Below are 22,988 nucleotides of genomic sequence, written 5' to 3'. Positions count from 1 at the left end.
GTGATGCCTCTAGCACTGTGACGCAGTGCCTTAGACTGCTGCACCACTCGGGAGGCAGTGAAAAGCTTTTGATCAGAAGTAAACCACAGTGCTCCATCTAAGCCCTGCTACAGTCTGGCTCTGCTGTGAAGTTATACAGGCATGATAATGGATCTGGGAGTGAGTAGATGAGTGCACCTGGAAGAAGGTCTTCTTGCTGTGGAACACGTAGCGTTGATAGATATTACAGTCCCCCACTGTAGTGCTGTTTTGGTATAGCGCAATACAGCAATCCCCTCAATGGCTCAATTGACTTTTGATTCATAATCATACTGCCATTAGGAAATAGAGTCAAATGTATGGGTCAAGGTTTATGTACCAACAGGCCACACCAGTTACCAGACTGAAAACAAAGTCATATGTTGTGTGCAGTAGTCGGCCTCGCACCAGAGCGGAGAAATGGTTTGTTGAGATCGGCGTGGAAGAGCATGACTGGCCTGCACAAAGAAAGCACGGACGTCAACCCCATCAAACACCTTTGGTATGAATTGGAACGCCGACTGTGAGCCAGGCCTAATTGCCCAACATCAGTCCCCGACCTCACTAATGCTCTTGTGGCTGAATGGAAGCAAGTCCCTGCAGCAATGTTCCAACATCTAATGGAAAGCCGGTATAGAGAGCCAATGGGGGAAAAGGCCGAGAAGGGAGAGGATGTGTGATTCTCTGAGGTGTGTGGGAAAAGCAGTCGGCCGCTGCAGCTGTGTGATAGCAGAGGTACTCTGTCTTTTTCACTGTCTCCTCTCGCTCTCTCCCATACTCGCTCGAACAGACACATACGCACAAACACATGCTCAATTGCGCTCCGTACTCACACTTACGCTCCGTACTCACCCAAGATTGGGTGTAATTATTGTCCCTGGTTAGGAGTAATTTCCTTTTATGTAGCGCACCAAGCCTTCATGGTTTTACAAGGTTATCATCACAGTTATGTGTGGACCTCCTTTAAAAAGGTAGTGTTACAGAAAGCTTGTTTGCCCCCTAGGGAGTATCATCCATGGCACCATCAAGGCTAGTAGGAGCAGTGAACAGCAGCTTTGTTACTTCCGCCTGGCACCTGGCTGACTGGGAGAGGATGATGCATTTCCATTGGCAGGTTGTTATGTTATTTTAATGACGGCATTGTCATGGATCCTCCACTAGAGTCCGGTGTTCCTCCGCTCAGCACACACACTGCCCTGCAGGTCACTCCACGGAATGTGATGATGTCACTGGATTCCTGCCATACCGTACTACTATACATTCTAGGCTAAATCTTCTCTTCCTTTCTCTCCGGCTGCTGATAAGAGTCCAAAAATGCAGACCATCCATTGTCTCTCTCTCTCTCTCTCTCTCTCTCTCTCTCTCTCTCTCTCTCTCTCTCTCTCTCTCTCTCTCTCTCTCTCTCTCTCTCTCTCTCTCTCTCTCTCTCTCTCTCTCTCTCTCTCTCTCTCTCTGTGTAAAGCTACATAGTGAGTGATGTGTGAAGTTTTGAAATAATATGACACCCATGTCAGCAGATTTCCCCTCTACTCACACTCAGCCTGGATGCGTAGTGACAGTAGAACAGTTCCTCCTGACTTCACATTTTCTCCTGATACAGAATATTATTTTGCTTCTCTATCATTTGCTCTCTGTTGTTTTGCTGTGTTGCTTTGTCCCCCTCCAGCTTAGTACAAAAGGGAAAATAAATCAACATAAATATAGGTTGTATTTATAATAGTGTTTGTTCTTCACTGGTTGCCATTTTCTTGTGGCAACAGGTCACAAATCTTGCTGCTGTGGTATTTCATCCAATAGATATGGGAGTTTATAAAAAATTGGATTTGTTTTCTAATTCTTTGTGGGTCTGTGTAATCTGAGGGAAATATGTGTCTCTAATATGGTCATACATTTGGCAGGAGGTTAGGAAGTGCAGCAATGTTTCCACCTCATTTTGTGGTGCACAATCTTCATCAAACCATTTATCATTGTTGTTAATTTTCTTAGGTTGTCTGCTTGACATTATTTGATTTGATAGGGAAGCTGAGAGGTCAAATATACCGTTTAGTTTTTCTACTGCCAAGTTAACACCTTCACTATTACAGTGAAACATTTTGTCCAGGAAATTGTCAAGAAGGGATTGAAAATAGTTTTTTGATAGATTTCCACACTATTTTCCTTCCATCTAAAGCATTTCTTAATATTATTAAATTCCTTTGGCTTTGATGCCTCATGATTGAGCATAGCTCTGTTCAAGTAGAATGTGATTTTGCTTTGATCTGATAGGGGTGTCAGTGGACTGACTGTGAATGCTTTAAGAGACTTTGGGTTGAGGTCAGTGATAAAGTAGTCTACAGTTCTCCTGCTGATGAGCTATAGGTGTACCTACCATAGGAGTCCCCTCGAAGCCTACCATTGACTATGTACAAATCCAACGTCCAACAGAGCTGCAGGAGTTGTGACCCGTTTTTGTTTGTTATGTTGTCACCTCCAGGTAGAAGTTTGTCCCACTGTGTGCTGAGGGTGTCGGGTTCTTGTACAGTTCTGGCATTTAGGTCACCACAGACTAGTACATGTCCCTGAGCCTGGAAATTGTTGATCTCCCCTTCTCGGAAGGAGAAGCTGTCATCGTTAAAGTATCAGGATTCTATTTGGGGGATATAGGTAGCACACATGAGGACATTTTTCTCTGTTGAGATCATTTCCTTATTAATTTCTAGCCAGATGTAAAATGTTCCTGTTTTGACTCATTTAATAGAGTGGGTTAGGTCTGCTCTATACCAAATTAGCATACCCCCTGAGTCTCTTCCCTCTTTCACACCTGGTAGTTTGGTGGATGGGACTACCAGCTCTCTGTAACCTGGTCTGTCCATGTTTCTTGTAGGATGACAATGTCTGTATTTCAATTTCTTTTGATGAAGTCTGGGTTCCTGCTCTTTAGGCCAAATTCAGATGTCCTCAAACCTTGTATATTCCAGGATGAGATAGTAAAAGCTTTGTGTTCCATAGTGTCTAGTGTTGTTTTTGTATGGTTTAGGCACGGACCATCACAGTAGGTGTGAGCAGAGCATGTTGAGCATCTGATACATACCTCCTAAGGTTGTAGGATGGGACTTGGGCGGGTGTAATAGTGTGGGTTGGGCCTGTTGCTCTGCTCACGGCTTGGGCATATGTCCTGCTGTCATGTTGAGGTCCTTGCCGCAGGGGCGTGGGGCATGGGGTGAGCAGAAGGGACATAGGTCTGATATGGGGGGGTATGTAGGGTTTGGCCAGGGTTTGGTTGGGGTGTGGCTGGTGATGCTATGGTCTGGGTGTAGGTCCTCCTGATGTGGGTTCTCTCAGTGCAGGTCCTTCGGGAGGGCGTCTTTCAGGTCTGGGCAAGGAGTGCTTCGCTCTGTTGCTCCTGTGTGAGGTCCTGAGGCTACGGTTGAGGGTGATGTCCTTCAGGGTCCTGGCAAAAGTTGGGATTGCTGCCTTGTAGAGGTGGACCTGGCCGTAAACGCTGTTCAAGTTCAGGGTGGAGTGGTGGGCCAGGTAGACATTAGGTTTTGAGGCACAGTCTCTCAAAATGCTTGCTTTCACCTAATAACCTGCCCAGGGACTGCGGTTGAAAATTAGCCGGCTGGCTAAAACCGGCACTTTTACCGAAACGTTGATTAATGTGCACTGTCCCTGTAAAAATAAAATAAACTTGACTCAACCTGCTGTATGGAGGCAGGGAGAAAGTATTTTCGTGGTAGTAGGGTGGAGATAACCACTTGTGCGTTGGGGAAAGTGGAAGAAGGTTTTTCAATCACTCCCTTGAGTGCTGTTGCCACCCTTTCCTGCTGGGCCCTCAGGTCATTTGTGCCTGTATGAATTATGATGTGGCTGGGGGACACTAGTCTGTCCTCTGACAACAGCTACAGGGTATGTCCAGTGTTTGGGCACCAGAGTGTTACCACTTTGTGTTTGGGAGAAAGTTTATCCTCTTGAATGTAATTGCCATTTGAGTCAATGAGGAGCACAATCTCTGGCTTTTGTGTGTCCTCAGTGGATGTGTGGGGGTTGTCAGCAGGTCTATCAGGGGAACTGACAGGAGGGGGTGGAGTCTGTTGAGTTGGTGGGTCCTGTGTTGTCTGTCCCATTTGTGAGTTGTGCTCCGGGTATGAGGTGGGCTGTTCTGCCCATCCTTATCTCTGTCACACCTCAGCTTTCTGACCTCGTCCTTCAGTGCCATGTGTGCCTCTAAGTTCTCTCACCTCAGTCCATAGAGCAGCCAGCTCTCTTAGACAGTCGTCCATCTCCACCTTCTGCCCTCTGGGTCTTGTTGAGGAGGTGTTGTTGTGCTGGTCTGTATTATGGGTTTGTTCTGTCTGGATTGTGTGGACTAGCTCTCTGAGCTCCACCATGTCTCTCTCCAGCTCTGTGAATGTATCCCTCTCAATGATGGAGAAGCAGTGCAGTTGTGGGACCTGGGTGTGTTCAGTGCTGGGGGGGTGACTATCCTCGTCTGCAGGACAGTTTGAAGAGGTGTGATCAAGTAGTGACTCAGGATGGGGAGTCGTCACAGAGAGATAGAGCTTTTCCTGCTGTGCTCTCTCTTTGACCCCGTAAAAGTCCTGCTGGAATTGCATGAGGATTCCCTGCACCATTACTATCCCAGACTTGTACACGTTGAGGAAATTGAAACAACCTCTGTCAATGTCTAGTGTTCTGAGTTTCCTCTCTCTTGGCATAGGGGTTGTGTGCTCTTATAGCACTGAGCAATGCCAGGGGATGGTCTGTGGCTCTCTCCTCTCCTCTCCATCCCCATTTCTCTGATGGTTTCATGTCCCAGGTGTATTAGTGTTGTTGTGCCCTTGAGCCAGATCCCTGCATTAAATATATTGGTCCTCTGGTTGGTTCTCTACACAAGTCCTCCCCATGAGTATTCCTCCTGGATGGCTTCTATATTTAAAATCTAGATTTTGTGATGTTTTATTTTATAGCCTATATCATTTTCTATAGTTTGGATTCATGTTTGTTCAGCCGAGGGGTAAAAAGATCCCGAGGAACAAATACTATAACTGACTGATGTTTTTCACAGATGCTGTGTTCTGGAATTCAATGATTGACTTTCTGGAGGACCACACTGGTAGAACCTTTATTAAAAGAGGTGCTTTACGGTGAGATTAAAATCATGTTGGGTACTCTCATAGTTTGGGGTTTTGTTGTCTTCATACTGAGCTGCTACCAAGAGCTCTACAATACCAAGAGAACAGCCTTATCTTCTGAGTCCTGGACGCTGTTATACAGTGCATGCTATCTCTCAACTCGTTGTGAAGGCATATTTTCTTTATCATTTTTTAAAATCTGGGTTCAGCACACGCAAAGGCCACCAGTCAGTTCAAATTCATTTTTTAAAAGGCAATGTTCTGTTTTTGGCCTGATTGCCCTAAAAAAGGGTTGTGCGTCATGTAATTTTTATTGATCACTATTACATGATTTTCTATGTAATTTGATCAGACAGTAGGCTACATTGAAATCATATGACATGATACTGCATGTTGTCTTCAAGGTTGCTGTGCAGAGTTGATTCACTCGTGTAATGGTTGTTGATTTACAGTGAGTGTGTGTGGGAGATAATGTCTTGAAAGTAGGCTTGACTCTCTTCTTCCTCCACTGACTCTCTTCCTCCTCCACTCCACTTATTTACAATGACTTCCTAGGAACAGTGGGTTAACTGCCTTGTTCAGGGGAAGAAAGACAGATGTTTACCTTGTCAGCTCGGGGATTAGATCTAGCAACCTTACGGTTACTGGTCCAACACTCTAACCGCCCAGCTGTGATCTACAAGTTACGTGTTCCAGCTGACTGTTCCATGGCACACCACAGTCTGTGACTTACTCCGCTGTGTGCTTTTTAAGCAGACATTGTACTTACCCAGAATGCATGGGAGGCCATTCTTCTAGAGCTGTGAGAGCCAATGACAGCCCAGCTGAAGGATTGGACGTGTTGGGGGGGACGTGTCTTGTTTGCAGCGTTGGCAGAACAAAGACTTGCTGGTCTATAAATAAGTGCCTCTAGTCTCATGTTGATGAACTGCATTTGTCAGAGGTGGTCCAACAAAATCACCTTGGAGAGAAGATCAAGCAGTATTCCATCAGTCTGATGCTCTCCAATGTTTTCCATGGCTCTGATGGTATCCGCTGAGCTGAATGAAGCATTTATGATCAGAAACATGGCTTTCAAAGGGGTACATTTCCCTTAGCTCTCGTTAGTGCATCTTGGAGCTGTGCACTTACACATTGCAATAGTATTGATGCCTAACAAACAAAATAATCCCCAAACTATAAAAAAGGAATGTTCCAAGCTGAAACAAAACCAAGAATCATTGTTTGTAGCATCAATATGGAAACATCAGTGTATATAGTATGGTGACGGGGGTTGTGGGGGTTAGTGATAGAGATCAGCCTGGGGGTTGATGCAAAATAGTGGGGCACAGGCTGTCTCCTGGCTGATCTACAGTACGTGGGGTATGTGATAAGGGGTTGGTGGGAGGATGGTGTGTCCTTAATACCGGGGGAAAGCCCCTTAATCCTTCCTCAAACTGTCCCCATTGGCTACTTGTGCCTGCCAGCCCCCTAAAATAGCGTCTGGCGGCATTGTTCTGCCCTGCAGGTCCCCACCAGTCCGCCCCACCTCCCTGTTGTTTGGATAGGGAGCCCCCTGATATACACGCGCATGCACGCATGTACACACACTCCCTTTGTGGGGAAAAAGAGCTGATAAGCAGGATGACAATAAAGAGCCTCATGATGGCAGTGACGGAGGAAGAGGGAGAGAGAGTGACAGAGTGAGGAAAGTGGGTTGACATGGCCCAGTCAACCCCTTTTAGCAAAAGTATTTGTTTCAGCTGCTATTTTCAGTGTTTCCCTCCCTATCCTTGGATATCACGATTCCATTTACCCCCCTCTAAGAGAGCCTTAGAGAGAGAGAGAGAGAGAGACAGGAGGAGAAAGTGCTATCTACTAATATGGTAAGTCATGGTGTACTTCCTGTCCTCTACCCTCCCCTCTCTAGGGTACGTTCTGGGTGAGCTCTGGGAAGCAGAAGGGATTTGCCCTTGTTTACATAGAAAGAGAGGGAAAGAGGGAGGGAGAGGGAATAGGGGATTTGACTTGTGTCCTTTCATATGTCAGATAGAGACAAACACTGACAGAGGGGATTGTTTACTTCTCCTGAAAGGTTAGATACAGAAGCCCACCTCTTCTCCTCTCTGCCTCCATCCCTTCATTCCGTGGTGCATCGACCACGCGGTGGAAGGAAGCATTATTTGGGGTTTTGCTGGGTTGGCATTTATTTTTATTTTTTTACTTGGTCACCTGACACAATGGTACCTTGCTCTTCCCTGTCCCACTCCCTGTTCTGTGTACTGTGTGCTGTGTGTGGTGCTGCCTGGGCCAGAACTAATTGATAGCTCAGGTTTCACTCCTGAACTGCAGAGCGAGAGGGGGAAACATGGCTGTGGAAGAGGCAGCAGACTTCCTGACAATAGTAAGTGTTCCCTGGAATTTTCTCAATACATTTTGCAATCACTACTGCCTTGTGAGGAGTTGTGAAGGGGGATTGTGGAGAGGAGTTAATATGGCTAGTATTGATTTGATTTGATATATCCTGGACTGTGAAGAGCTCAGAGGTCATCAGCCCCTGTAGTATAGCCTAGCGGTGCAGCGGTAGTGGATGGAGGATGGTTACAGGACACAAATATGTCTATCTGTTTTGGAGAGGCTGATTCTCCTACTACAGATGACATCTTGGTTTTCTGGCATCAGGGTATAAGTGAAATATCCTGGTGACAATATGGGTTTTTGTAATTTACTGTGTGTGTTTGCACTAGAGCGAACATTCTGAAGGATGCTGTTTGTCAGGGATCCAGTGCACAGCAGCTGACCTTGACAGGTAATGTGATAAGGGGAAATCAGATGAGCAGCGGAGAGCGTCCTGCTGCTTGCACAGGGGATTTCCCAAGCCTTGTTTTGGATCGCTGGAATTCGGTGGATAATCTCTCCACACTGATAATTGTCCTCTGATCTGCTATAAGTGCGTGTGTGTGCGTGTGAGTGCGTGTGAGTGCGTGTGTGCGTGCGTGTGTGCACACATACCATTGTAGCACTGACCTGGGGAGAACTTCCTTCCAAGTCTTAACACTTATATACACTGAACAAAAATGTAAACACAACTTGTAAAGTGTTGGTCCCATGTTTCATGAGCTGAAATAAAAGATCCCAGAAATGTTCCATAGCACAAAAAGCTTATTTCTCCCCAAAAAATTGCACCATTTTTTTCAGGCCTGTTAGTGAGCATTTCACCTTTGCCAAGATAATCCATCTACCTGACAGGTGTGGCATATGCAGAAGCTGATTTAACAGCATTATCATTATACAGATGCACCTTGTGCTGGGGACAATAAAAGGTCACTAAAATGTGCAATTTTGTCACACAACACAATGCCACAGATATCAGACATTTTGAGAGACCATGCTGACTTCAGGAATGTCCACCAGAGCTGTTGCCAGATAATTTTATGTTCATTTCTCGATCAGAAGCTGCCTCCAATGTAATTTTTGAAAATTTGGCAGTGCTTCCAACCAGCCTCAAAACCGCAGACCACGTGCATGGCGTTGTGTGGGCGAGCGGTTTGCTGATGTCAAATCAAACTTTATTTGTCACATCCGTCAAATACAACAGGTGTAGACCTTACCGTGAAATGCTTACTTACAAGCCCTTAATCAACAGTGCAGTTCAAGAAGAGTTAAGAAAATATTTACCAAATAAACTAAAGTAATACAATTACATAACAATAACGAGGCTATAACGAGGCTATATACATGGGGTACCGATACTGAGTCAGTGTGCGGGGGTACAGGTTAGTTGAGGTAATTTGTACATGTAGGTAGGAGTGAAGTGACTGCATAGATAATAAACAGTGAGGAGCAGCAGTGTACAAAACAAATGGGGGGAGGGGGGGTCATTGTAAATAGTCCAGTGGCCATTTGATTAATTGTTCAGCAGTCTTATGGCTTGGGAGTAGAAGCTGTTACGGAGCCTTTTGGTCCTAGACTTGGCGCTCCGGTACCGCTTGTCGTGCGGTAGCAGAGAAAACAGTCTATGACTTGGGTGACTGGAGTCTCTGACAATTTTATGGGCTTTCCTCTGACACCGCCTATTATATAGGTCCTGGATGGCAGGAAGCTTGGCCCCAGTGATGTACTGGGCCGTACGCACTACAATCTGTAGTGCCTTCCGGTCAGATGCCGAGTAGTTGCTATACCAGGCGGTGATGCAACCGGTCAGGATGGTGCAGCTGTAGAACCTTTTGAGGATCTGGGGACCCATGCCAAATCTTTTCAGTCTCCTGAGGGGGAAAAGGTTTTGTCGTGCCCTCTTCACGACTGTCTTGGTGTGTTTGGACCATGAAAGTTTGTTGGTGATGTGGACACCAAGGAACTTGAATTACATCTTAATCCTGTATTGACGCTTTGCTTGTTTGATGGTTCGTCTGAGGGTATAGCAGAATTTCTGTCCCACTCCTTGAAAGGAGTGTCCCACTCCTTGAAAGTGGCAGTTCTAGCCTTTAGCTCGATGCGGATATTGCCTGTAATCCATGTCATCTGGTTGGGATATGTACGTACGTGTCACGTTCCTGACCTATTTCTGTTAGTTTGTTATATGTGTTAGTTGGTCAGGACGTGAGTTTGGGTGGGCATTCTATGTTTTCTGTTTCTATGTTGGTTTATTGGGTTGCCTGGTATGGCTCTTAATTAGAGGCAGGTGTTTGGCGTTCCTCTAATTAAGAGTCATATTTAGGTAGGTGTTTTCACAGTGTTCGTTGTGGGTGGTTGTCTTCTGTGTCTGTGTCTGTACACCACGTGGGACTGTTTCGGTTTTGTTCATCGTTCATTTGTGTAGCCTATTTTCTCTATTCGTGCGTTCTTCATGTTTTATGTAAGTTCGTCGTCTAGGTGTGTCTACACCGTTTATTTGTTTTGTTAGTGTATAGTCGAGTTCGTGTTTTTCTTTAATAAATCATGTCTACAAACTCAGCTGCATTTTGGTTCAATCCCTGCTCCTCCTCCTCTGATGAAGAGGAAGAGGTAAGCCGATACAGTACGGTCACTGTGGGGGTCGTCGATGCAGTTATTGATGAAGCCGATGACTGAGGTGGTGTACTCCTCAATGCCATTGGATGAATCCCGGAACATATTCCAGTCCGTGCTAGCAAAACAGTCCTGTAGCGTAGCATCCGTGTCATCTGACCACTTCCGTTTTGAGTGAGTCACTGGTACTTCCTGCTTAGTTTTTGCTTGTAAGCAAGAATCAGGAAGATAGAATTATGGTCAGATTTGCCAAATGGAGGGCATGGGAGAGCTTGGTATGCATCTCTGTGTCTGGAATAAAGGTGGTCTACAGTTTTTTTTCCCCTCTGGTTGCACATGTGACATGCTGGTAAAAATTTGGGAAGCTGATTTAAGTTTGCCGGCATTAAAGTCCCCGGCCACTAGGAGCGCCGCTTCTCGATAAGCATTTTATTGTTTACTCTTGTTTATTGGTTGAGTGAGGTCTTAGTGCCAGCATCTGTCTGTGGTGGTAAATAGACGGCTACGAATAATATAGATGATACCTCTTGGTAGATAGTGTGGTCTACAGCTTATCATAAGGTACTCTAACTCAGGCGAGCAATATCTCGAGACATCTTTAATATTAGACATTGCGCACCAGCTGTTATTAACAAATAGACAAACACCCCCCACCTCTCGTCTTATCAGACGTAGCTTCTCTGTTCTGTCGGTGCATGGAAAATCCCGCCAGCTCTATATTATCCGTGTCGTCGTTCAGCCACGAATTGGTGAAACATAAGATATTACAGTTTTTAATGTCTTAATCGTAGGTCATCAATTTTATTTTCCAATGATTGCACTTTAGCCAGTAGAACGGATGGCAGTGGGAGTTTACTCGCTTGCCTACGGATTCTCAGAAGGCAGTCCGATCTGCACCCCCTTTTCCTCCGTCTTTTCTTCACGCAAATTACGGGGATTTGGGCCTGTTCCCGGGAAAGCAGTATATCCTTCTCATCGGACTCGTTAAAGGAAAAAGCTTCTTCCAGTTCGAGGTGAGTAATCGCTGTTCTGATGTCCAGGATTTATTTTCGGTCATAAGAGACGGTAGCAGCAACATTATGTACAAAACAAGTAAAAAAATAAGTTACAAATAATGCAAAAAAACTAACAAAATAGCACAGTTGGTTAGGAGCATGTAAAACGTCAGCCATCTTCTTTGCTCTTCGGCGCCATCTTATCTAATTGTCTTGTCACAGCCTAGGGCCACATCAATGTTGTGGGGTTATGATATGGGCAGGCGTAAGATACAGACTACGAACACAATTGAATTTTATCTATGGCAATTTGAATGCACAGAAATACCGTGACAAGATCCTGAGGCTTATTGTGAGGCCCATTTTTTTAAAGGTTTCTGTGACCAACAGATGCATATCTGTATTCCTAGTCATGTGAAATCCATAGATTAGGGCCTAATGATTTTATTTCAATCGACTGATTGATATCAATTGCATCTCAGTAAAATCTTTACAATTGTTGCATGTTGAATTTATATTTTTGTAAAGTATATTTATCTCTCCCCTATATTTGGTTCCTGGGTGTGGGCTCTCAGCCTACATCAGAGCTGAGAACGCAGCATGTGCAGGTAACAGCATTTTTGTTGTATTTTTAGATTCCTTCTTAGGTCAGAATCAGAAGGATGCTATCGCTAGCCATATTTTCAGTCAATCATATGTGATCTCACTAAGTGACTCGCAGCATTTCTGTGGTAGTACACATACACGTACAGACGTAGCCTATGTATACCAGTCCATATACACTGAGTGGACATAACATTATGAGCACCTGCTCTTTTCATGACATAGACTGACCAGGTGAATCCAGGTGAAAGATATGATGCCTTATTGATGTAACTTTGTTAAATCCACTTCAATCAGAGTAGATGGAGAGGGGAGACAGGTTAAAGAAAGATTTTTAAGCCTTAAGACAATTGAGATGGATGGTGTATGTGTGCTGGATGTGTGTATGTGTGTGTATGTGTGCCATTCAGAGGGTGAATGTGCAAGACAAAAGATTTAAGTGCCTTTGAACGGGGTATGGTACCTGGTAGGTGCCAGGCGCAAAGGTTTGAGTGTGTCAAGAACTGCAAAGCTGCTGGGTTTCTCAACAGTTTCCTGTGTGTATTAATAATGGTCCACCACCCAAAGGACATCCAGCCAACTTGACACAACTCTGTGAAGCATTGGAGTCAACATGGGCCAGCCTTCCTGGTCACATACACATGGTTAGCAGATGTAATTGCGAGTGTAGCGAAATGCTTATGTTTCTAGATCCAACAGTGCAGCAGTATCAAACAGGTAATATCTAACAATTCCACAACAAAACCTAATATCTAACAATTCCACAGCAAAACCTAATGCACACAATCTAGTAAAGGATTGGTGAGAATATGAGAATATGTAAGTATAAAATATATGGATGAGCAATGACACAGCTGCTAAGATGCAATAAATAGTAAAGAATAGATAGTGAAGGATACAGTATATACATATGAGATTAGTAATGTGAGATATGTAAACATTTTTAAAGTGGCATTATGAAAGTGACTAGTGTTCCATTTATTAAAGTGGCCAATGATATCAAGTCTGTAGGTAGGCAGCCGCCTCTCTGTGCTAGTGATGGCTGTTTAACAGTCTGATGGTCTTGAGATAGAAGCTGTTTTTCAATCTCTCTGTCCCAGCTCTGATGCACCTGTACTGACCTCGCCTTCTGGATGGAAGCGGGGTGAACAGGTAGTGGCTCAGGTGGTTATTGTCCTTGATTATCTTTTTTGCCTTCCTGTGACATCGGGTGTTGTAGGTGTCCTGGAGGGCAGGTAGTTTGTCCCCGGTGATACATTGTGCAGACTTCACCACCCTCTGGAAAGCCCTACGGTTGTGGGCGGTGCAGTTGCCATACCAGGCGGTAATATAGCTTGACAGGATGCTCTCATTTGTGCACCTATAAAAGTTAGTGAGGGTTTTCAGTGACAAGCCACATTTTTTTCAACCTCCTGTTGCGCCTTCTTCACCACACTGTCTGTGTGCGTGGACCATTTCAGTTAGTCGATGATATGTACACCGAGGAACTTAAAACTTTCGACATTCTCCACTGCTGTCCCGTCGATGTAGATAGGGGGTGCTCCCTTGGCTGTTTCCTGAAGTCCACGATCATCTCTTTTGTTTTGCTGACATTGAGTGACAGGGTATTTTTCTGACACCACACTCCAAGGGCCCTCACCTCCTCCCTGTAGGCTGTCTCGTCATTGTTGGTAATCAAGCCTACCACTGTAGTGCTGTCTGCAAACTTGATGATTGAGTTGGAGGCGTGCATAGCCACGAAGTCATGGGTGAACAAGGAGTACAGGAGAGGGATGAGAACGCACCCTTGTGGAGCCCCAGTGTTGAGGATCAGCGGAGTGGAGATGTTGTTTCCTATCTTCACTACCTGGGGGTGGCCCGTCAGGAAGTCCAGGACCCAGTTGCACAGGGCGGGGCCGAGACCCAGGGTCTCAAGCTTAATGATGAGTTTGGTGTTGAATGCTGAGATGATGTAGTCAATGAACAGTATTCTTACATAGGTATTCCTCTTGTCCAGATGGGATAGGGCAGTGTGCAGTGTGATGGCGTTTGCATCGTCTGTGAACCTATTGGGATGGTAAGCAAATTGGAGTGGGTCTAAGGTAACAGGTAGGGTGGAGGTGATATGATCCTTGACTAGTGTCTCAAAGCACTTCCTGATGACAGAAGTGAGTGCTACGGGGCGATAGTCATTTAGTTCAGTTACCTTAGCTTTCTCGGGAACAGGAACAATGGTGGCCATCTTGAAGCATGTGGTGACAGCAGACTGGCATAGGGATTGATTGAATATGTCCGTAAACACACCAGCCAGCTGGTCTGCGCATGCTCTGAATACACAGCTAGGGATGCCTTCTGGGCCGGCAGCCTTGAGAGGGTTAACCTGTCTAGGACAGGGGTTCCGCTAGCGGCACCCCGGTCCGCTAGCGGAACCCCTCGCCAACAGCCAATCAAATTGCAGGGCGCCAAATACAAATCAACAGAAATCTCATAAATAAGATTTCTCAAACATACAAGTATTAGGCACCATTTTAAAGATAAAATTCTCGTTAATCCAGCCACAGTGTCTGATTTAAAAAATGCTTTACAGTGAAAGCTCCACAAACGATTATGTTAGGTCACCACCAAGTCACAGAAAAACCCAGCCATTTTTCCCGCCAAAGAGAGGAGTCACAAAAAGCACAAATAGAGATAAAATGAATCACTAACCTTTGATGATCTTCATCAGATGACACTCATAGGACTTCATGTTACACAATACATGTATGTTTTGATCGATAAAGTGCATATTTATATCCAAGAATCTCATTTTACATTGGTGTGTTATGTTCAGTAGTTCAAAAACATGCTATGATTTTGCAGAGAGTCACATGAATTCACAGAAATACTCATTATAAATGTTGATGAAAATACAACTATTATATATGGAACTTTAGATACACTTCTCCTTAACCTGTCTAGGATCAGCGTGCCGCTAGCGGCACCCCCCCCCCCCCCCCACTGAAAAACCAGTGCCGCGAAATTCAAAAAAAATATTTTTTTTTAAATATTTAACTTTCACACATTAAAGTCCAATACAGCTAATGAAAGACACAGATCTTGTGAATCCAGTCAACATGTCCGATTTTTAAAATGTTTTACAGGGAAGACACAATATGTAAAGATGTACATCTATTACCTAAAAACACATTAGCATAATCCACCATCTTTTATTTGTCCACCAACACCAGTAGCCATCACCAATTCGGCTAAACTAAAATATTTATAGCCCCTAACCAACAAAAAAACTCATCAGATGACAGTCTGATAACATATTTATGGTATGGGATAGGTTTTGTTAGAAAAAAGTGCATATTTCAGGTAGATGGCATAGGTTACAATTGCACCCACCGTCACAAATGGACTAGAAAAAATACATTGAGCAACGTGTTTACCTACTTACTAATCATCAAACATTTCGTAAAAATACACAGCATACACGAATCGAAAGACACAGATCCTGTGAATACAGACAATATTTCAGATTTTCTAAGTGTCTTACAGCGAAAACACAATAAATCGTTATATTAGCATAGCACATAGCACATAGCAGCCCAGCATTGATTCTAGCCAAAGTGGGCGATAACGTCAACATCGCCAAAAATATATTAATTTTTTCACTAACCTTCTCAGAATTCTTCAGATGACACTCCTGTAACATCATATTACACAATCCATATAGAGTTTGATCGAAAATGTTTATATTTAGCCACCAAAATCATGGTTAGACAATGTGAAATGTAGCTCAGCTGGTCAGAAAATGTCCTTGCGCCACTTAGACAGTGATCTACTCTTATACATAAATACTCATAAACGTGACTAAAAAATATAGGGTGGACAGGGATTGATAGACAATTTAATTCTTAATACAATTGCGGAATTACATTTTTTAATTTATCCTTACTTTTCAATACAGTTTGCGCCAAGCGAAGCTACGTCAAAAAACATGGCGTCCTAAGCCACTAAAATGTTTCGACAGAAACACGATTTATCATAATAAAAATGTCCTACTTTGAGCTGTTCTTCCATCAGTATCTTGGGCAAAGGATCCTTTCTTGGGAGTAATCGTCTTTTGGTGGAAAGCTGTCCTCTTGCCATGTAGAAATGCCAACTGCGTTCGGGATGAACTGAAAAGCGTGCCCAGCTATTCACATCGTTTCAAAAATAAATGTCCCAAAATCGCACTAAACGGATATAAATTGCTATAAAACGCTTTAAATTAACTACCTTATGATGTTTTTAACTCCTATAACGAGTGAAAAGATGACCGGAGAAATATAACAGGCTAAACTAACGCTTGGAACAGGAGCGGGTCGGTGTCGTCCACACGCGTTACGCACCAAGAAAAGACTTAGGTTAGGTTTTTTAATTTATAGGGCCTGTGAACGCGCAATCGACCCCATTGGAATCGTCATCACGTAAAGGCATCCAGGGGAAGACGTAAGAAGTGTCCGTATAGTCATAGCAATAACAGTGCCCTTTTAACTGACTTCAGAACAGTGGCCAACATTTCTGAAATCTGACTCCATGTCAGGGAAATTGCTGTAGAATGGGCTCTGTTCCACTTAGAGACAAAATTTTAACTCCTATAGAAACTATAGACTGTTTTCTATCCAATAATAATAATAATATGCATATTGTACGATCAAGGATTTTGTGGGAAGCCGTTTCAAAAATTACCCAATTAGCATAAATAGTCTCAACAGCGCCCCCATCCTCAACAGGTTAATGCAACCGCTGTGTCAGATTTCAAAAAAGCTTTACGGAAAAAGCATAATCTGAGAACGGCACTCAGAGCACAAACCAGCCAGATAAATATCCGCCATGTTGGGTAGTCAACATTATTCATATATAAATATTCACTTACCTTTGATGATCTTCATCAGAATGCACTCCCAGGAATCGCAGTTCCACAATAAATGCTTGTTTTGTTCGATAATGTCCGTCATTTATGTCCAATAGCTTCTTTTGTTAGGGCGTTTGGTAAACAAATCCAAAAGCGAGATCTGGTCCATTCGGACGAAACGTTCAAAAAGTTATATTTCAGGTTGAAGAAACTTGTCAAACTAAGTATAGAATCAATCTTTAGGATGTTTTTATCATAAAAGTTCAATAATGTTCCAACCGGAGAATTCCATTGTCTGTAGAGACTGAGAACGAGGCTGTAGGCAGACCCCTTCCTCAAACAGCTCCCATCCGGCCCCCCTTCACATGAGAAACCACGTTCTAAAGACGGTTGACATCTAGTGGAAGCCTTAGGAAGTGAAAATTAACCCATATCCCACTGTGTATTCGATAGGGGTGAGTTCAAAAACTACAAACCTCAGATTTCCCACTTCCTGTTTGGATTATTTCTCAGGTTTTTGCCTGCCATATGAGCTCTGTTATACTCACAGACATCATTCAATGTCCATGTGATCGAATCAATCTTGAAGCGTGCAATCCAATTGGTCAGACCAGCGTTGGATAGACCTAAACACGGGCGCTTCCTGTTTTAGTTTCTGCTTATAGGAGGGGAGCAACAAGATGGAGTCGTGGTCAGATTTGTTAAAATCCCCAGCAACAATAAATGCAGCCTCAGAATATATGGTTTCCAGTTTGCATAAAGTCCAGTGAAGTTCCTTGATGGCCGTCTTGGTATCCGCTTGTGGGGGGATATACACAGCTAACCGAGGAGAGTTCTCTTGGGAGATAATATGGTCAGCATTTGATTGTGAGGAATTTTAGGTCAGGTGAACAAAAGGACTTGAGTTATTGTATGTTGTTACAATTACACCATGGGGCGTTAATCATAAAACATTTACCTCCGCCCTTCTTCTTACCAAATAGATGTTTGTTCCTGTCGGTGCGATGCACTGAAAATCCTGTTAGCTGTACGGACTCCGACAACATGTCCCCAGCTAGCCATGTCTCAATGAAACAGAGTATGTTACAATCCCAGATATCTCTTTGGAAAGCAACTCTTGCCCAAATTTGGTTGACTTTGTTAACTAGGGACTGGACATTAGCGAGTAATATACTCGGAAGCGGTGGGTGGTGTGCGCCTCACTAGAATACTGCTCCAGGCACCGCTTTCATCACCTTGTAGAGTCCATGCCTTAATGTTTTGTACACTCTTTGTGTGTGAGCTTCCATCAATTATATTCATCTAAATAGCTATGTTACACATCATTGTCCATGTGCAATATAGATCTACACTGAAGCCGCATACCATCCTCTGCATGAAGGTCACTAGACTGATATTACATGTAGCATAGTCACTTATCACTCATTTCCCTTGCATCCTTTACACTTCAACATCATCCAGGCATAATGATATTCTGTTTTGGCTTTGACAGTTTTTACCCGGGGTTAACCATTATGTAGCGGCAGTAAATGTCTTTGAGACCTATGGGGATTTGAATTGTAATGGTTGTTCACAATCGGCCAATGTGATTTAATGCAAACAAATGGAAGTGCTTCCAATCCTGCTATCAATACATCCCCATTATAATTAATTCACTATTCTAGTATGGGTCCACATCCATCCACACCAACGGGCCTTTAGAAAAACATCAATTTGTAACGATTTGCAATGATATCTATCTAACAGCTCCACAGTGCATGCATTATCCTGTCAACCCTGTTGTTTTTCCCCCGTGGAAAGTGCGTGTCTGTGTGGTGGGGCGATGCTCTTTGGCACTGGTGGGCGTTCTGAGATCATGTGGCCCTAGGCTGTTTTTTGTATTGATGGGGGGCCAGGGATAAATGAGACAATGCAACGGGTTCTGGGCTCCAACTGAGCTAACCAGCAGTCTGGAGCACTGACGTGTGTGTGTGTGTGTGTGTGTGTGTGTGTGTGTGTGTGTGTGTGTGTGTGTGTGTGTGTGTGTGTGTGTGTGTGTGTGTGTGAGCAGAATCTGTAAGGTATCGGTCTGTTGATGCGTTGCGGTGTGTGTGTTTTTGTTCCATAATACTACCTACGTGTCACTTTGACATCATGTCAGTGGGGGATATTGGAGAGAAAATCACTCCACACAAAACAGTAATCCCCGGACTCAATGATGTCATAAGTGAAATCTGGGCCAAACACTAATTCAGCAAAAAATCTTTGCAGCTCTACTCTGCCTCGATACAGGAGTATACACACAGCAGAGCACATTCCTAATAGGCACAAAACAGTAATCAGTACATGAAGATATTGATTGTCATTTTTACAGGAGCTTAACATTACATGTGCCACATGGTTGCCATTGTGAGATGCTGTTAGTAAGTAAAGCTCTAATTTAGACTGAACCAGTAAATAAGAGCTTTCTCTTTTAACAGGGAATCAGAACGACGGAGCCTCCGTTCCTTTGACATTCAGCTTTATCTAACTGTAGATTAATGCTATTCCTTCAGGCTTAGCCTACTCTTTAATGGCCTAATTTCTTTGAACTTCTGCTCTGCAAAGTTTAATCATATTTTCAAAGATAATCTGTCTCCATCCTCTGTAAGGCTTCATACACAAAGACGGTTTTCTCTCTCTGACTTGAATGTGATGGGATGATATTTGAAATGACTGTCACTCGTGTCACTAGTCATTTGCCTGGGATAGAGCGAATGCTTTCAAATGACTGTTGCCTAGTTGCCTTTGTATACTGAGTGTACAAAACATTAGGAACACCTTCCTAATATTGAGTTGCACCCCATTTTGCCCTTAGAACATACTCAATTCGTCGGGGCATGGATTCTACAAGGTGTCCCATAAGAATGCTGCCACAGTTGTGTCAAGTTGGCTGGATGTCTTTGGGTGGTGGACCATTCTTGGAAACTGTTGAGTGTGAAAAACCCAGCAGCGTTGCAGTTCTTGACACACTCAAACTGGTGCGCCTGGCACCTACTACCATATCTCTTTCAAAGGCACTTACATATTTTGTCTTGTCCATTCACCCTCTGAATGGCACACATACACAATCCTTCTTTAACCTGTCTCCTCCCCTTCATCTACACTGATTGAAGTAGATTTAACAAGTGACATCAAAAAGAGATCATAGCTTTCACCTGGTTAATCTATGTCATGGAAAGAACAGGTGTTCCTAATGTTTTGTACAGTCCGTGTATATCAGTGGCGGTCAGTGCCGTTTAAGATAAGGGAAGACGATTACTTATTTTTTATGCGCATGGCCTTATTTCTATTACAGCATATTGGATAACTGTCACTCATATTCCATTCACCCAGCTCATACCCATCATGAGGTTGCTACAACCTAGCTTGTTAATGAAAGTGGTGTAAAAATGTGAGTAATCAATGTGACAGACAGTGACACATTCAATACCGCCTTGCACACTCTTGCCTGCATCTAGTTGACCTAGGGTGTAATAATTTCTATTGCACAAATTCAGGTATTTTTATCCCCGTTTTGGATTCGTTTGCTTCCATTTAAGATTTTCTTTCAACAGAATCGGCGGAATGAATACACCCCTGATCACCATCACATACAGTTCACTTTCATAGCAGCAACATACAAACAGCATGATCACTTTGCTCGTTGTTTAATTATTTCTCACATCTACCCGCTCTCCTCCTCTCACCTTTTCCCTTCGCTTGTGGACTTCAGTGTACAACACAACAGCTGTCTGTGACCAGGGAAAAAACCTTTCCAAGCCAGTCTTTCATACCATAACGGCTAACCCCTATATACAGCCTCCATTGTTGTCACCATATTAGCTAACGTCATAGTCAACATAGCTACTAGAACTAACGCGTTAGTAAACCAGCTACAATCATGCAGTACAGTGTACAGCAAGCAGTTAGCAGTTACATCGGCGGTAATAAATTAAATAAATTAGCCATCTAGCTAATATAGCATCCATCTCTGTTTGAGCCGGGTGTTTATGCAGGCTAAACTAGCCAGCTGCATTCGCTAGCTAAGTAAGTGAAAGGGAAAAAAATCTCTCTTGCTCTCGCTTCTCCTTTGTTTAAAACTCTTCAACTATTGTCTTTTTCTCTTTGAGTCAACTACTCACCACATTTTATGCACAGCGGTGCTAGCTAGCTTAGCGTATGCTTTTAGTACTAGATTCATTCTCTGATCCTTTGATTGGGTGGACATGTCAGTTCATGCTGCAAGAGCTCTGATAGGTTGGAGGACGTCATCTGGAAGTCCGGTCTGACCGGCCGGCCAGATAAGTCCGGATGGGACCTTGTAAGGCCGGCTGGCCAGTCGGTGCAATCTGGCCAGCTAACCCTATCCGGACATTCTATGCGGCCGGTCGGTCCCAGATAGGTCCGGTCAGCCTGCCAGACAGGTCCGCAACGCTATCCGGTGTGTACCAGTTAGCCAGATGGGACCATGTCGGTCCGGCGGGACCATGTCGGTCCAGCCCTATCCGGACCTACCTGGATGGCCAGATAAGTCCGGATATGGTGGGCTGGCCAGCTGGCCAGGTAAATCTGGCAAGCCGGCCAGATAGGTAGTCTATAGAAGGGATTGAGAACAATGAGCCTCCAAGGTTTTGTATTGAAGTCAATGTTCCCAGAGGAGGCCGGAAACTAGCTGTCCTCCGGCTAAACCATTGTGCTACCCCAGAGTGCTGTTGAGGCTACTGTAGACCTTAATTGCAATTTTTTGTTGTGTTTTAATCAATTATTTTGTGACGTGAATATAATTAGTATAGTTTTATCTAAAAAGCATAACTTTTGTAATGTTTCACTATAAAAAATAAATAAATAAATTGACTGAGGAATATGGTCCTTCCTCTGAGGAGCCTCTACTGGTCTATGCTGTACTGTAGTCTGGCCTTCTCGGTCATGCACCAGGGCCACTAGGGTCACTGGCTTCATATTCAACGTCTTATCTTGGGGGGGGGGGGGGGGGGGGGCTCCACTTCAACTTCCTTGAGAGGTTATCCCCTTTAGATACGTTACAGCAGAATGTTGAAGAACAACGGGGAATTTGAGTGATTCCCTTATGGTGAATGATAGACATAGCAAAACGTCTTCAGGGAAACACTCCACGTGATCACTTCGTCAATGTCTTGGTGAGAGTGGTGACCATGGAGAGAGCTTATAGCTTGTGAAATAAATGTCTGACGAACATAAGTCAGTTATATAGGCTTAAATGGGCGGGCTCTTCAATTAAAGTTGTACAAGGCTTCAGAGGAGCACTAACACAGTATCCTGTATACCACCATCCATGATCCTGTACTTTTAAAAACTCAAAACTATATTCTGTATAATGAAATTGCATAGGCTACAATAAGTACATTTAGCCTGATGTGCTTGTCTAGAAAGTACAAGAATGGATGGTACTTGAAAATGCATGTCTTGCGTTTTGTATGTTGATGTCATGGCTTGACGAGTAAATGAATGTGTCGTTGTCTGATTGTCAACAGCAATGAGACAGCGGAACAGTAAGAGCCCTCACATGTTTATGTCAGAAGTCTGAATCAAGCATCTGACACTGAACAAATACGCTATTCTCAGAAATCCTTGACAGTCACTTACAGCATATGCTCATTTAACCACCATACACTGTGGGAAAGTTTGTATGCTTGCGTATTTGCGTGAGAAAAAAAACTTGGAATAGACCCACAACACTTATCCTCATGTTTTGTTTTGGATATTTTGGTGTCCAGAGCTCAATGTCACAACAAATCATCAAGATAATGTGTTGTCTCTAACTGAGAAAATAAGAATTGGCGCAAGAGTTCCAGGGGTAATTTAATGACGTGGTCTGGAGTGGATGGGATAGTTAAATGGAAGAAGGAGTCTGCCAGCTGGCTGAACGATTCACGGGGAAGGACAGGTGTTACTTAGTGTTTTAGGCTAAGGAGGAGTTGTCCAAAGCTCTGCACTGGAGAGACCATAGGATGGAAAGTTCTCATCAGTTTTGATATTAGCCCTCCTCAGATTCACATTGAGAATGATTGCCTCTGCTATGCACAAAACAATGCTCTTTAGCTATACTAATATACATAGTCGTTGCACTATGGTTTTATTACTGAAAATATTTAAATGAGAAACATTGTGACATTTTTCCATATGTACCACTAATCTCTTCAAAGACGAAAGCAAAGAAATTACATGAATAGTTTACTGCCGCTGTTCTGTCCTAGGGGCTTGTGTTTGGAAAAGGAAACAGGCATTTATGTATTCTAAAGCGGAGATACTAAGATACTACTAGATCTCTGCTAATGTGTTTTACTTCAAGGAAATGAATAGGTTCTCCACTCGCTTGTGGGATTCACACACACACACACACACACACACACACACACACTCTTCTGAAATTGC

General features: G+C 43.6%; 1 protein-coding gene across 23 annotated transcripts in view; it reads left to right on the top strand.

Annotated features, from left to right (window-relative positions):
* LOC129836424 (ankyrin-3-like) overlaps positions 1-22,988 on the top strand; it is a 153,209-nt gene that overhangs the window by 60,654 nt on the left and 69,567 nt on the right. Inside the window, exon 1 of one of the 23 annotated variants that reach the window (XM_055902566.1) lies at positions 7,413-7,515. The exons of the other annotated variants lie outside the window; for them this stretch is intronic. Coding sequence (XP_055758541.1) covers positions 7,480-7,515 — 36 coding nt within the window. The 5' untranslated portion in view covers positions 7,413-7,479. Of the gene's footprint in view, positions 1-7,412; positions 7,516-22,988 lie in introns of those variants that run through there. 23 annotated transcript variants of the gene reach the window in all.

This window comes from Salvelinus fontinalis, chromosome 37 (genome assembly GCF_029448725.1).
Source record: "Salvelinus fontinalis isolate EN_2023a chromosome 37, ASM2944872v1, whole genome shotgun sequence".
In the NCBI taxonomy this organism is placed as follows: domain Eukaryota; kingdom Metazoa; phylum Chordata; class Actinopteri; order Salmoniformes; family Salmonidae; genus Salvelinus; species Salvelinus fontinalis.
The sequence above is the reverse complement of the archived record's forward strand: the minus strand, read 5'-3'. Positions and strand labels throughout refer to the sequence as shown.